A 16,191-nucleotide genomic window follows, 5' to 3' on the forward strand; every position below is an offset into this window, starting at 1 on the left:
TTTATGGCCATATGTCCCATTCTGAATGGTTTCTGAGATAGAACATATTTATCTGATATTTGCTTTTGGGGTTGTGGTGCACATGAGTATGTCTTCCCCATGCAACTTCTTTGGTGTCCTATTCGAACCCAAATTACCTTGCTTTTTCAACCTCTTTGCTCAAGATGTCCTTCTGCCATTAAACTAACCCACTGAATGTGCAGTTGTCCACAGTGTGTAGTGAGCGAAGTAGTGTGAGGAATCATGCACAAGCTAAAATGTCACACATCTATACTATTGTGTAATACATAGGTACAATGTATGTTCACAGTTTTTTTGTGACGGTAGTACTCCTGCTACTTTCGAAGAGTACCATCGGTGCTTTCAACTTGTCCAAGTCCTGATCGCGGAGTGTTTACAAGAGTTTTGAGCACAATGTATAAAACAGGTATTCTTCCAAGTTCCCATTTCTCTTCTGAATGTTTAGTTCAACTACCTGTGCAGCAACAGCAACACATCATTGTAACGGTGCAGCGTAATCCTGCTGTCAGTACACAGCAACTTTCTGCATGTATCAGTATCCCACAACCATGCATATGGCAAACATTTGATGTGGAAATCTTGGACCCATTTCACACATAGCGTGTCCTTAATCTTCATATTGGTGACAATGCCACACAACTTGAATTCTGTTACTACTTAAATGACAATTATCATTTGCTTCCATTAATATTATTTGCTGATGAAGCCACATTTACGCAGAATGGAATCAATAACCACACAATAATCATCCATGGTCGTAGGAAACCCCCACACGTTATAGTGTAAACCAATTTCTAAGTCACAATGCTTGGTGTGACATGATCAGTAACGTGTTGATAGATGCAGTTATTTCAGAAGAGCAAATGTTGGGACATAATTTTTGAAAAAATCGTTTTTTAACCACCTTGAGGACATTCCTTTGGCCATGCTGATTGTAATTGTACTTCCAGGATGGAGGAGAACCTCCACATTTTATCAGACATGAGAGGGAACATCTCAACTGCACTTACCCTAATTGCAGGATTGGTTGTGGTAGACAATTAACTGGTCACAAGATCATCAGACCTTATGCCAATAGATTTTTGTTTATGAGATTGGGTGAAGTCTGAGATGTGCATATGAAAAGTGAATATGTGAAATGAATTGCCTGGACATATCAGGGACAATGCTGCCCACATTAAGAAACACTCAAAGGCACTCTGACAAGCAAAACATGTTCCTTCAAAAGTGCACAAATGACAAGTGCTTTGATATTGACAATGGGCTGTTCGAACCTTTACTGTGAACTGTACAACACATGTAATGTGGTGTGTGATAATGCTTAGGGCTGAATGAGTAAAAAGTACACATTTATCAACTGATACGTTGTAAAATGCATGTCGTAATGTTTACTAACTGTTGTACATGAGTAAACACGACAATGTATTGCACAATACACTGTCAGGTTTACACACGTACAACAGTTAGTTAACATTACAACATTTGTTTTACAACATATCCATTGAAAAATATGTATTTTTTACTCATTCAACTGTTGTACATGTATAAACCTTACAATGTATTGCACAACACACAATATAAATAATGCTGTCCATTAAATGTGTTTCACCTCGGAAACCATTTGGAATAAGGCATACGTCCACATGAAGTTTTTTGCTTCAAGTTACTGTTTGTGTCACATCCTGGATATTAAGCATTCCTCTTGGGACATCCTGTATATGATGACTTGTACCTGCATTTAGTCTTTCTGCTAGTCTAGTAACTTAAAGCACTCTGAACTCACCTTTTATGCACATCAAACAAACAGTTAAATTGATGCCAAATAAGACATTACACTGCATTAATAAAACATTCTCATTGCAAGTATAGGAGTAGATTTTAATTTTAATGACTGAAACACACTGTAGGAAACAGTAACTTGAAGATTCGGACATTTGCTATAAACCAGTTTCTTGTTCTTTACTGTTCACTGACTGATTTGTAGAACTGCATCTCAGGAAGATCATTCCTGATGACATTACTAGATGTACGAGAGGCCACATAATCAGTGATCAAGTGTCTTGCAATATTATGTAAAATGTATATATTATCAATGTTGTATATATTATCAAATCATACCTGAATTACAATCAGTAAAGGAGGTGAACAATAATGGAAACAAGATTCCATGTCTGCATTATCTGTGCTATCTACCCTCAGGAACTGCACTGCAGCAAAAAATGCTGACTGTCAGAAGAGCTTTCCTACAGTGTACTTCCTAGCCCAATATTTGGATCTGCAAACTGACTGACTGAAATACTTCCAAAGATGGCTATGATAATAACTGTTTTATGTTCTCTTTTTGGTATTTTAAGTAACAATTAAATAAATAAGAAAGGTATTTACTTAAAATCCTAAACTGTACAAAATTAATTCTTACCTTGGATCACCATAATAGCCCTTCTTACATCTTTCACAATTTTGACCTTCTGTATTGTCTTGGCAAAAACATTCGCCAGTCTGACGATCACATATTCCTTTACTATAGTTCCCGTGCTCATTACAATTGCATAACTGACAACCACTACTGGTTGCGTTACCATAACTTCCTGGCCTAATGTACGAAAAAATGAATTTAACATTTTTAAGAAATATTTTTTACTTCACATACTCATTATTAGCATATTTATGAACATTGGAAATTTTCAAATAATCTTACCGGCAAAACTGACAAAATTCTCCTTCAGTCCAGTCATGGCAACTGTCACATTTCCCAACACCTTCTAAACAAGTAGAGTGATTGTTGCAACCACAATTAATACCACAGTCTTCACCTGTCCAGCCAAGCTCACATTTACAGACATAATCTGGAGGACCACCACAGTACCCATGGATGCAATCACTGTCACAACTAAAAACAGAACAAAAATTAACATTTTAATGTGCTGAGATGCTCATTCAATTCAAATCACACAAACTTAAATTATCTTCATAAAGTGCTCTGCAAAAGCTATATTAGATTTTTTAAGGTGAAGAGTAAAAGGAAGTATGTAAGTCAATGAGCACACAATTCCTATGTAAAAAGGAGGTGTTTTCATTTTTATGTTTTAATAAAATCTTCATTAACACTGAGAAATTAATGTTAGTTACACATGTTTTGCTAGTTTTCTAGTTTATTAAGAAGCTACACTGGGACACTGGTAAAGTGGTAATTGACAATGAAGAACAAAACGTGTGAGGTCCTCCCAAGAGTAGTAAAAGATATTCGTTTAATTCCTGCTACATGATAAATAACACAAATTTAAAGACTGTCAATTCAACTGAATACCTAGGGATTACAATTTCAAACAACTAGAATTGGAACCATCACATAAAAAATGTTGTGGGGTAGGTGAACCAAGAACTGCATTTTATTGGCAGACCACTTAGAAGATGTAACTGATCTACTAAAGAAATTACCTAACTATGATTGTCCATCATATGCTTAAGTACTGATGTGTGCAATGGGATCTCATGAGAGAGGATTAGGGAAAGATATCAAAAAAGTCCAAAGAAGGGCAGTTCGTTTTGTACTACTGCGAAACAGGGGAAAGAGTGTCACAGAAATGATTAACAAAGGCATTTTTCATAGCAGTGAGATCTTTTCACAAAATTTCTATTACCAACTTTCGCCTCTGAATGTGAAAATATTTTGTCAACTACAACGTACAAAAGGATAAATGGTGATCATAATAAAATAAGAGAAATCACAGCTCACATGGAAATAATTAGGTGTTCATTTTGCCCAAATGCTATTCGAGAAAGGAACGGTCCACAAATAGTCTGAAAGCTGTTCTACGAACCCTTTGTCAAGCACGTGGATGTGAATTGCAGAGTACTGATGTAGATAGGGCCAAGATAAAACTGCAAGTGACCTTTACTGAGGTCATCTATGAATTCAGTGCATGAAAATTTTAGCATAAAGCTTTATTATTTAAAAAAATTGAAGTTGATGTATGCTACAAAAAAATTTTCACGTGAATCAATAGTAGCACTGAAGGTCACGAGTCTTACACGTATTAGGCACCGTAACACATTGCACACTTGACAATTGTAAGATGGCTTTCCCAATATGTGTCTAAATGCTTCAGACTCTCCCAATTCCATATTTGTTTTATATAGCCGTGAGCCACCTTACTAAAACCATTAAGTGTCAAAGTCACCCTAAGTATTTTGTCTCTTATTTCAACTACCAAGTGGTCTTTTCTAAAGCTTCCTGGTGCACAACACCTCCTCCAGTCAGAGAGGAAGTGATCTATTCTTGTGATGATACTTATCCTTCACATAATGTTACTGACATGCTTTAGTTCAGTACAGGCAAGGACAAAGATCGTTATTAACAAGATCCTTGTAAGAAAAAGAAAAATAATAAATAGTTGCAACAGTAACAAATGTAATAATGATGCGAAGAAGATAAGATAAAGCTGTGGCAGAACTGACAGTAACTGAATTAAGAATGTAGAAAGAAGGAAACATTTTCTTATAAACTGTCACAAGCAGATTACATGGCATAGTTATGATCAAATATCAAAAATGGGCTCCATGTTATGGTACAAATCATTAAAAAATTTAAGATAATTTTTAATGGTATTATAACACATTTAAATAGTACCTTTTGTCTGCAGAGGTGAAAATTCTACGGGATTCTAATATACAGAAGACAAACTTACAATGAAAAGGCCCTTGATAATAGTTATCTGCAAGTAGTAGAGTTTAAAATTTCTTTTGTTTATTACGTAAAAATTATTCACTTTATCAGGAAGTGCTGTTCCGATATTTTCATATCCATAAAGAAACTAATGATTTCTCTTGAAGTTACATTAATTTCCATGAGTTTCAAACATGAATGATCAACAACAGATATAGATTTTCCACAAACAATAATTCAACCAAACTCACTCACATTAATTTTGCCTCCACATCACCCCAATTTTTAGAATTTTTGTACAAGTCTTTGTCTCGTTTTGGAAGGAATTTAGACTTCTATATTACAATGCCTCTTAGGATCCACTTGAGGAACATGCAGCAAAATTAACTCATCTATGTGAATAGCTTTTACTCTGTAACACTAATAAACTTTCTTTGTGGGGTTCTCCAGTTATCTATGGACAATACTGAGATGTTCAGTTATTTCCACAGTGATTAATGACAGAAATACAGATTTATAATACAGCAAAACCTTACGTCTTTACACAGGTATGAATTCCATCTCCTATAAATCCTTGTTTGCACTTGCAAGTGTAGGAACCGTGTGTATTTGTACATTCAGCATTTGGATGACAATCATCGAGTCCCAAATCACATTCATCCACGTCAGGACACATTGCGTATGACCATCTTGTTCCATTCATATCTAGTGTTGTGTTATGATACAAATTTACTGCAGCAGAGCAGGAGTCTGTAATGAAAAGTATTTCATGTTTAGATAAGTTTAGGAGGCATTGCTTTGTCATTATGAAACATCGCATCTAAAAATTAAATTGACAAGACAGAGTACTCAGGACATTGCAGAATGAAATTTTCACTCTGAGCAGAGTGTATGCTTATATGAAACTTCCTGACACTTAAAACTGTTTGTCAGACCGAGATTTGACCTTGGAACCTTTACCTTTTGCGGGCAAGCTTGAGCTGTGCCTGGGTAGCTCTATAAGCAGAGCACTTGCATGTGAAAGGCAAAGGTCCCTAGTTCAAGTATCAACCCTTAACACAGTTATAACCCACCAGGAAGATTTATCAGATAATTGCGAAAAAGTGAGCCTTAAGATAAATCTGTGCATGAAATATAGCATGCACATCAAGTAGGTAACTGCAAGACAAAAAATACTGAACAATAAATCTTGAACAGTTAATTGATATCCAAGAAGATTTAAAACCAAAAATTTTTGATGAATCAAGCCGGGTTGGAGGTCTTATGGAAGAAACACAACTGGTTTTAAATCTGATATGCCAACATACTTAAAAAGGTTATTTTCGAACGGTGTGTTCTTTCTTTCTATTCTAACACATGGCTGTGAAATGTGAATTTTAAACAAGTTTTTCAGAAGGAAACTATGAATAAAGGAAACTATGAACAACTCAGAGAGCTAAGGAAAGGTCACTCCTGGGTCTCACCAGAAAAGGCGGAAAAGTGAAGACATAACAGCAATAACAGGAGTTTAGGATATTGTGCAAAAGGTAAAAGTTCTAAAATGGAAACAGGCAAGGCACATTGCACAAAGAAATGACAGAATACAGACAAAGGTAGCAGTAGAGAGGAGTCCCAAAGAAAGAGCAAGATCACAAGGCTGGCCAATGTAATAAAGAAGTGAAGAAAGTTGCAGGTAGAGAGACAGAGAGGCATGAATATGGCAACTGAAATTGTATTTTTTTAACTTAAGATTAAAGAAGCTACATCCTGTAAAGGTTTATTTAGCAGAACGATAAATATCTAAACAATATTCAAAGACAAGAGAAATAACTGGAATGAAATAAGAAACATATACAGTAACCAAATTAATTAATTGAAATAGGTGTGTACAGTGATGAATATCAATGCCACACTCACTAATACAGTTGAATTCATCATAATGCACAATTAATACAGTTTCAGGATACGACAAAATGAATAGCATAAAATAAACTGAAGGATGGTTAAAGCAAAAAGACAGATTATGATGCAGAGAGCACTGAATCTCATTAGACAGCAATACTGGAAAGATAGACAATAAAACTAAAAAAGAACACATTAATAATATTATGAAAAGGAAAGTTCCTACTCACCATATAGTGGAGATGCTGAGTTGCAGTTGAGCACAACAAAAAGACTGTCACAAATTAGCTTTCGGCCAGTATGGCATTCATGAAAAACACACACACACACACATGCAAACACAACTCGCACCCACACGACTGCAGTCTCTAGCAACTGAAGCCACACTGCCACACTGGCAGTGTGGCTTCAGTTGCAAGAACCTGCAGTTTTGTGTGTGTGTGTGTGTGTGTGTGTGTGTGTGTGTGTGTGTGTGTGTGATCTATTTTTGCCGAAGGCCATACTGGCTGAACGCTAATTTGTGACAATCTTTTTGCTGTGCCTATCTGTGACTCAGCATTTCCTCCATGTGGTGAGAAGCCACTTTCCTTTTCAATTTATTGTTACATTCCATCCTGGATTTTCCATTGTTTGAAAGAACACACTAAAATCTCCAACTTAATAGCTTGGGCAGGAATCTAAAAAATTGTAAAACACATACTCATTCACTTAATTTTTGGATAAAACAGAGGGCAGATCGAACAATGGGAAAGAATGCACATTTAGTGTGTGATGATGTAACATATCCAGGAAGGAAAGTGGGCTTGGTTGGGGAAAGTCAGAAATGAAGAACAGGTCACTCAAATTCCAGGATGAGAGAACCCACAACCTTCTAATGTGCTCAATGAAGAGTAATGCAGTATTCCTTATCTAGAAAAATTAGCAAATAAACTAAATACTACAATAAAGCAACAAAATGGTGAGTTTAATTGAGCAAAATGTTACCAGTAACATGTGTATGTGCGTGCTCTGACTTTCAAAGCCTTGTCAACAAAAGTACTACAAATAAAGTAAAATATAATTGTTTGTTCCAAGTAAGTTATTACATCTCTTGAGTATGCAGCTGTTGGTAGCTTGTAGTTTGTTACACAACATATACACAACAGTACCTTTGTACTAACAATTCAATTTCTCTTTGTCGTATATCACAATACATTTTTTCTGATTGGTGGTTTTTGTGTGTTTTATTGCTTTTAATAGATTAATTAATATTAAAGGAAATATAACTACTAACCAATATGGGGATGGCTAAAATCTCCCTCAACACACACTCCCAAAATGGGGTTTTCCTGGCTATAGCACCATCCACAACCCAAACTTTGTAAACAACTGGAACAGTTTGTGTGCCTCTTGCAAGACTTGCACTGATTATTGCTTTGTAGTCCCACATGCCTTCCACGTCCTTGAGGATTAGGTGCCAACACATAAACTTGGTCCACCCACTCCCGACACTGTCCAAACTGATACTCAGAGGTATATATAGAAAACGAGAAACACTCCTGCAATAAAATAAGTTTAACATCACACAAAATAACAAACATAAAGCACATCCAGTACAAGATAATGTAAGTAAACAAACTTATTGGAATGAAACACTTACACATTTGGTATAAAACACGAATGAAATGGATGAATTATAAACAGAACACACAACATTTTGTATCAAGCTGACGAGACTCATTACATTATCACCATAAAACTGCCTAAAATCACATATCATTTATTACACAAGGAAGGAATGAAGGATATTATCTATCAGATTATCTCAGTCCCAACACTTATTTACTAGCAGCACAAATAAGTCATTTGGCCTCAACATATGTGAATAAGGATTTCCTAAAATAACAAGATCCATTGTATTGTGTTGGCCACAAACAAGTGACTAGTTTCAGTAAAATTAACTTTTCAAGATTTTTTTATTACTCCTTTGGTGAGGGGCCTAGCGTATCACAAATAAATATGAGTAGTCTTTTCAATTATTTACATGTGAACAAGAACAAAATGTTAATTTTAGGAAAGGAAAAAAACCTGCTACTTTTTCATTTACACTATTCAGATGCTGTTTAGTAATTACTGCACAGATTCTAGCAACAGCAACAACAGTATTTGTAAGAATATTTACCTGTAGAAAGTACAGAACCTTGCATAGTAAGAATAGAAGATTTTCTTAAGTGACATTGTTCACTTTTATACTAACAATCCCAAAGCCCAAATATCATTACAAATAAAGGTTAATCTGGTTGTGGTCTTCAGTCTGAAGACTCATTTAATACAGCACTCCTGTGCAAGTCTCTTCATCACTGCATAACTACTCCAAACTACAACTATTTGAACCTGCTTACTGTAGCTGAGCTTGGTCTCCCTCTGAAGTTTTTACCTACTCCCCCCCCCCCCCCCCCCCCAAATACTTCCCACCCTACCAAATTGATGGTTTCTCGATGCCTCTGAACGAGTTCCATCAACTGATTCCTTCTTTTAGTCAGGTTGGGGCATAAATTCTCTTTTTCCCAAAACTGGCTCAGTCTTTCCTCATGAGTTATTATATTTACCAAACTGATCTTCAGCACTATTCTGCAGTGCCAAATTTCAAAGGTGTCTATCATCTTCCACACACATACATATTCACATAAGCAAGCACACCTCATACACACACAACTGCTTGCACCCGCAGATCTGACTGGAATGTGACTGTCACATGAAGGGCAGGGAAGGGGGAGGGAAAGAAGGGAACAGGTAGGATGAGAGAAAAGTGCTGTACAGTGGGGCTTGTGGGGCTAGAGACTGCCAGTTGCAACGTCGGAAAGTGGGGTGTGTGTGTGTGGGGGGGGGGGGGGGGGGGGGGGGCATGAAAGTAGAGGAGTAAGGACAGGGAAAGGATGGTTAGGTATATTGGCAGAGGGTGGCACAGAAAGAGGGTGAGAGAATGTGAAAACGGAGGAGATGACAGGACAAGGGAGCGGAAACTGTGCTGGTGGGTGTGGGGACAGTAGCTCACCATAAGTTGAGGCCATGTGAAACATGGGAATACTTTTGGGAGTGGAGAAAGTGTGCAGTTCAGAAAAGCAGGTGGTGGAGGGGTGGATCCAGATGGCCCAGGTTGCGAAGCAGCCACTGAAATCTAGCATGTTACATTCAGATGCTGAATATAACATCATAGATTTCAACGGCTGCTTCACAATGCACATCATCTGGACGTACCCCTCCACCACCAGTTTTTCTGAACTGCGGTAATGGAAGTATTCTGTGCAACATGTTCCCTGCTCCCAAAATTACCCCAGCCTCAGCCTACAGTAGCCTACTGCCCCCACATCCTCTGCGCAACAGTTTCCGTCCCCTCATCCTCTCACCACCATCCTTTTTACCTTCCGTAAACCTATACGTGTGCCTCCCTGCCAGACAGTGTTCTTCTCCCACCGACTGTACCCTGCTATCCTCCCACCCAACAACAGACTGCTATGCTATTCACATCAGAAAAAGGTAACATGCAAATCTTGAGGGCTAACACTCAAAACAGCTACAATAGTAATTATATTTAAAAAGATAAATATTAATATTCCATTTGGAGTTGCTGGTGGAAGTGGTCATAAGTGCATGAGGTGTGTGTGTGTGTGTGTGTGTGTGTGTGTGTGTGTGTGTGGGGTGTGCGCGCTCGTGCATGTGTGCATGTGCAGGTGCAGGTGTGCGCAAGCACGTGTGTGTTTTCTTTGCTGGATAAGGCTTTGGCTGAATGCCATTTAATGTGTAGCCTGTCTGTAACTCAACGGGTCATCATTATGATGAGTAACAATCAATTCTCTTCCTAAGAACCTTAACAAACTATCCATTTCAGAAATGCTTTTTCAGCCGTGTTGGCTTGTTCTATGTTTTTACATCTTTGCTTACTTGTGCAATCCATCTCTGTGTAATTCTCTTCCTAATTCCTGTGTAATTCTCTTCCTAATAATCTTAACAAATTAGACATTTCAGAAATGTTTTTTGAGCCGTGTTGGCTTGTCCTATGTTTTTAAATCTTTGCTTACTTGTGCAATCCATCTCTGTGTAGTCACCGGGTAGTTGAGTCTTTTGTTGTATGTCCTTGGAGCAGCTTGTAGAGAGAGGAGAGAGAGAGAGAGAGAGAGAGAGAGAGAGAGAGAGAGAGAGACCCGAAGTACATATGATGTATGCTGAGTTGTTCATGGAACTTATGGGCGCACAATTGTCTAAGCAGGTGGTGGTCAACAGAGTGGTGTCTGTCAGGTCAGCAATGCTTGGGCACAATGTCCGGTTTACCCTGGATTAAGCAGGCATAGTTGCTGATGTGGGTGTTGGTGTGCTGTTCATTTTCTGGTGCCATCTGTTCTGTCCTTTTGGGACAAGGTACTTGTTACTTGATTGACACACGTGCTTCCATGTTGAAATTGCTCCCACTACACTGGATGACCTGTGGTTCTCAATCACTCTGTCTCAAGCATTAAATTCATCCTTTGGTGCCTCCGTTTGAAATAATCTGAGTGCCATATTTGTGTGTTTTAGAATTTCTTTTAGTTACAACTTGTTCAGTTATCTGCTTATTTTGTCATTTGTGCCTGAAATTAATTTTCATATGTTCTAGGCCGCCAGCTGTGTTAGTGATCACTGAGGTCGGACTTGAGTCTTATTTGTGTTGGAAGTTGTTGCTTTCCTGACTGGGGTAGCAACTATAAAGTTGCCTACGACTGTAGTATGCAAATGCTACCGACCCAGTGCATCTTGGCTCTATATACTCAACAACTATATTGAGATTTTGCCTCTTTCAAGAAAATTAATATTTATCTTTTTAAATATAATTACTATTGTAGCTGTTTTGAGTGTTAGCCCTCAAGATTTGCATGTTACCTTTTAAGCCACTTAAGTTAATCTGCCTGAGTACTGTGTGATTTCCTGGTTCTTACATTAACTTGTTATATTTACTTTAAGATTAACCGGTTTACCCTTTCAGTAATTCTTATCACAAAATTCTTGTTGTTATACTTAAGGTTTGGTTGGAGCTTGGAGCCACACTCACATTGAGCTTCTTGTATTGGTCTGAGCATTTTCATATGTTCTGTGATTATTATGCATGAGTTGTATGTTTGGTTGTTCGCTCTCGGCTTTTTGGTTGTTTGCTGTAGGCCTTCTGAGTTGTTTGTAGCGTTTGGAGGCGCTGCCCCGGGGTGTTCTGTTACCCACCGGTTCACCAGGTGTAGCCTATCAGCACGCATATGCGTGCACACTGCAGTGCGCCACTCCCCATCTCATCGTAGCCTCTGAGATGTTACGGCCTTCTGGATTGCTATGGCATCCCTCATAACTTGAGTTCCTATCTTGCAGCAAATGGGTGTTAATTTAACCAGTAGTGCCCATTATTCTAAACCATCTTATTCAAGCCTGGCCTGACGTACCTGCCCCTTCCATATTTTCTCTGTTTGAAGTATGGTTTTTAATGTAATAGTTTTGATATTGGTGTAATGCTCAATCTGTTAAATGGTACTTCATTACTTTCCCACGTCAGTACCTTGAATATGCCCAGTGGGCTTCCCTGAAAGATCAAATATTGGATATTTGTGTTGATACCAGACTTGTGTAACCTTTGTATTACACTTTGTAAGCTATGTTCATTAATGTTAAGCACCCATTTGCCTGCCAAATGTGGGAATTGTAATCTGTAGCATCATTGCTGTCACTGTTCACCCAGCACTCAGGGCATGTTTAAGGTATAGTTGATTGTACTTCTTGCTTGCTAGTCCTTCCTAATTTGGTGCATTTTATTCATTTGAATTAAGTGATTAATCATCCACTGGTTCAACTGTAGGAATTTTGGAGTAATTACCTGAATCATTTGTATTTTATTTGAATTTTTGCTAACTATGCAAGAAAAGATTACCGTGCAAGGTGGCACACTGGACTTGCATTCGGGAGGATGACGGTTCAATCCCGTGTCCGGCCATCCTGATTTAGGTTTTCTGTGATTTCCCTAAATCGCTCCAGGCAAATGCTGGGATGGTTCCTTTGAAAGGGCACGGCCAACTTCCTTTCCCACCCCTCCCTAATCCGATGAGACTTATGACCTCACTGTTTGGTCTCTTCCCCCAAACAAACCAACCCAATAAAAGATTGTTGTTTTGTGAAGTAACAAATGACTTGTGATAAATGGCCAGCACCTTTCTCATACCATTTAGTTATTTCCTAACCCAGGGGTGTCCACTGACATATCAGTTTTCTTGTTATTGCCAGACTTCATTTTATTTTACTGACCAAATAGCAAAACTGCTACTGGTGTGTTAGGCCCGAGTCAGTGTGTCATTAATAGCATAAGTTACTGATAGTGAAATTAATAACAAACAGAGCATGAACTCTGAGCCTCATGTCTCTCCTGAACAGGATACTATCAAGAGTCTCAATTCTAATTGTATTGTTCCTTCTAGGTTATATGGCCTCCCCAAGGTCCTTAATTGTGAGTAACATTACTGCTCTGGTGTGTCGTGTAGCAAAAAACTCGTGTTCCCCTGTCTGATTCATTACAGTGCTGAATTAACGAACTTATTTCAAAATGTATTGACTTCCTCTTACTTTGTATTCAATGACCAGTACTATGAGCATACAGATGGATTTGCGATGGGGAGCCTGTTGTTGTCTATTATTGCCAATTTGTGTCTGGAAGATTTTGAGAAATGTGCCTTGGAGCTGGCACCTTGGAAACCTGCATGTTTTTTCAAATATATAGACGATATTTTTGTTGCTTTGTCTCAGTGAGAGTTTGAATGACATTTTAGAACACCTGAATTCAATCCACTTGAATATTAGTTTCACAATGGCGGGGGAAAAGCATGGCTGTCTTCCCTTTCTTAATGTGTTGGTCACAAGGAAGGTGGATGGTACATTGGGACATGTCATTTATAGGAAGCCTACTAACACTGACTTGTATCTGCAGTCTGATTGTTGTCCCCATGCAGCTCAATGAAATGGTACTTTGTTCCTTGGTTCATAGGGTCCATGTCACTGCAGACCCTGAGAGTTTGTCAGCTGAGTTAGCCCATCTCAAAGTCACATTTTGTCAGAATGATTATAGTGAAAGACAATTCACACACGTGTTGCCCTATCGACCAACTGTGCAGTGAGGAAGTGACGATAATACTGAGGTGGCACCAAAGTCAATGGCTTTTGATTTATGCAGGTAGCACTACGAGAAGTATTGATCATATTTTGCAGAAATATTGTGTAAAGAGCATTTTCCAACTGCCATCTAAGATCAGGCTCCTTTTAGGTTCTGTCAAGGGTGACACTGGTTTGCGTAAGGCACGTTTCTACAATGTTCCTTGCAGTTGTGGCATGTCATGTACTGATCAGATTATCACAACTGTGGATGGCCAGTACACTGAGCGTAAGTGGCACACATGCTTACAACAGTCGAGCATATCCGCCATGACAGAATATTGTCTCGGCACCAGTCACCCTATAGAATGAAAAAGTTCCACTTCCAGCTATTGGGACAGTGTTATTAATTAAGTTGTTGAAATTAAATTAGGAAATAACCTCAGAAATAGAGATGGTGGTTTTTGTTTAAATTCTGCATGGAATCCTGCTCTCCCCCTTGTGGAAAAGCACAGGGACAGAGTTTGTGGTACTTCTCCCATTCATTATTAATTTCACTATTGTTGACTTCAGACATTAGACATTTTTGGTTTGTGATGGCATTAGTGATTACTCTGTGTGTGTGTGTGTGTGTGTGTGTGTGTGTGTGTTTTATCTTTCTGGAGATTCTCTGAAAACCGTGGTTTTAAATTTACTTGCACAGGGCTTACTTGCTACAGTTTTGCCCTGAAAATGGCAGGGTGTGTTCATGGTGAAATATCAGCGGTTGTCAATGACGTCACCCAGCTGCATTCCGATAAGTTATTTTTACTTCTGGTGTCTCATTTATAAGCCAATTCCCTTGGCACCATCTGTTTTAGTTCAACAACATTCTAATGCCCATGTTCTATTTTTTTTGGTGCTGATAGTATTTATTATTATTATTTCTTTCTTTCTTTTCTCAGACGTTATGTCTGGTTAAAAATGGAAAGTGACGCAGACCTTGGTCAAGTGTGACTTCCTTTTAACTGTATGGTATATGTTATATTGCATTTAGGAACTTTCGGGTAATTGAACATGTATAAATAATTACGGATTTCTGTAGTTGTATATATAAGTTTGGATGTAGCTGTATTGCATTGATGTACTGGTGGATATTGTGTGGTATGACTCCTGTAGTTGATAGTATAATTGGTATTATGTCAACTTTATCCTGATGCCACATGTCCTTGACTTCCTCAGCCAGTTGGATGTATTTTTCAATTTTTTCTCCTGTTTTCTTTCGTATATTTGTTGTATTGGGTATGGATATTTCGATTAGTTGTGTTAATTTCTTCTTTTTACTGGTGAGTATGATGTCAGGTTTGTTATGTGCTGTTGTTTTATCTGTTATAATGGTTCTGTTCCAGTATAATTTGTATTTATCATTCTCCAGTACATTTTGTGGTGCATACTTGTATGTGGGAACGTGTTGTTTTATAATTTTATGTTGTAAGGCAAGCTGTTGATGTATTATTTTTGCTACATTGTCATGTCTTCTGGGGTATTCTGTATTTGCTAGTATTGTACATATGCTTGTGATGTGGTCTACTGTTTCTATTTGTTGTTTTCAAAGTCTGCATTTATCTGTTGCGGTATTGGGATCTTTAATAATATGCTTGCTGTAATATCTGGTGTTTATTGTTTGATCCTGTAATGCAATAATGAATCCTTCCATCTCACTGTATATATTGCCTTTTCTTAGCCATGTATTGGGTGCGTCTTGATCAATGTGTGGCTGTGTTAGATGATACGGGTGCTTGCCATGTAGTGTTTTCTTTTTCCAATTTACTTTCTTCGTATCTGTTGAAGTTATGTGATCTAAAGGGTTGTAGAAGTGGTTATGAAATTGCAGTGGTGTAGCCGATGCGTTTATATGAATGATTGCTTTGTGTATTTTGCTAGTTTCTGCTCGTTCTAGAAAGAATTTTCTTAAATTGTCTACCTGTCCATAATGTAGGTTTTTTATATCAATAAATCCCCTTCCTCCTTCCTTTCTGCTTAATGTGAATCTTTCTGTTGCTGAATGTATGTGATGTATTCTATATTTGTGGCATTGTGATCGTGTAAGTGTATTGAGTGCTTCTAGGTCTGTATTACTCCATTTCACTACTCCAAATGAGTAGGTCAATATTGGTATAGTATAGCATAAGTATTTATAGCTTTTGTCTTGTTTCTTGCTGTCAATTCTGTTTTCAGTATTTTTGTTAGTCTTTGTCTATATTTTTCTATTATTATTATTTTGTGCTGATAGTATTACATCTCTCCAAGACACTAGCCATCCTACTGATCTTCACAGTTATTTGTTATTTCAGACACAATTACTACCGTAAATCTTTTGGCTTCTCCTGAGTTTTAATTTCTTACCCAAATTACTGCTTGGTTTCCTTCACAGCTTTCATTGATTCGTTAATCATGTTCTGTACATCAGAACCAGAAGGAGAACCTTCAAGGATGTGGAACATGTCAGCTTATAT

At 37.8% G+C, this 16,191-nt stretch overlaps 1 protein-coding gene across 1 annotated transcript in view; it reads right to left on the reverse strand.

Moving 5' to 3' along the window:
- LOC124615302 (multiple epidermal growth factor-like domains protein 8) overlaps positions 1-16,191 on the reverse strand; it is a 368,566-nt gene that overhangs the window by 131,959 nt on the left and 220,416 nt on the right. The window contains exons 16-19 of the mRNA XM_047143089.1: positions 7,842-8,106; positions 5,224-5,437; positions 2,720-2,911; positions 2,441-2,614 (exon numbers count right to left, since the gene is read on the reverse strand). Coding sequence (XP_046999045.1) covers positions 2,441-2,614; positions 2,720-2,911; positions 5,224-5,437; positions 7,842-8,106 — 845 coding nt within the window. The remainder of the gene's footprint in view (positions 1-2,440; positions 2,615-2,719; positions 2,912-5,223; positions 5,438-7,841; positions 8,107-16,191) is intronic.

Source organism: Schistocerca americana, chromosome 5, assembly GCF_021461395.2.
Source record: "Schistocerca americana isolate TAMUIC-IGC-003095 chromosome 5, iqSchAmer2.1, whole genome shotgun sequence".
NCBI classification, from domain to species: Eukaryota; Metazoa; Arthropoda; class Insecta; order Orthoptera; family Acrididae; genus Schistocerca; species Schistocerca americana.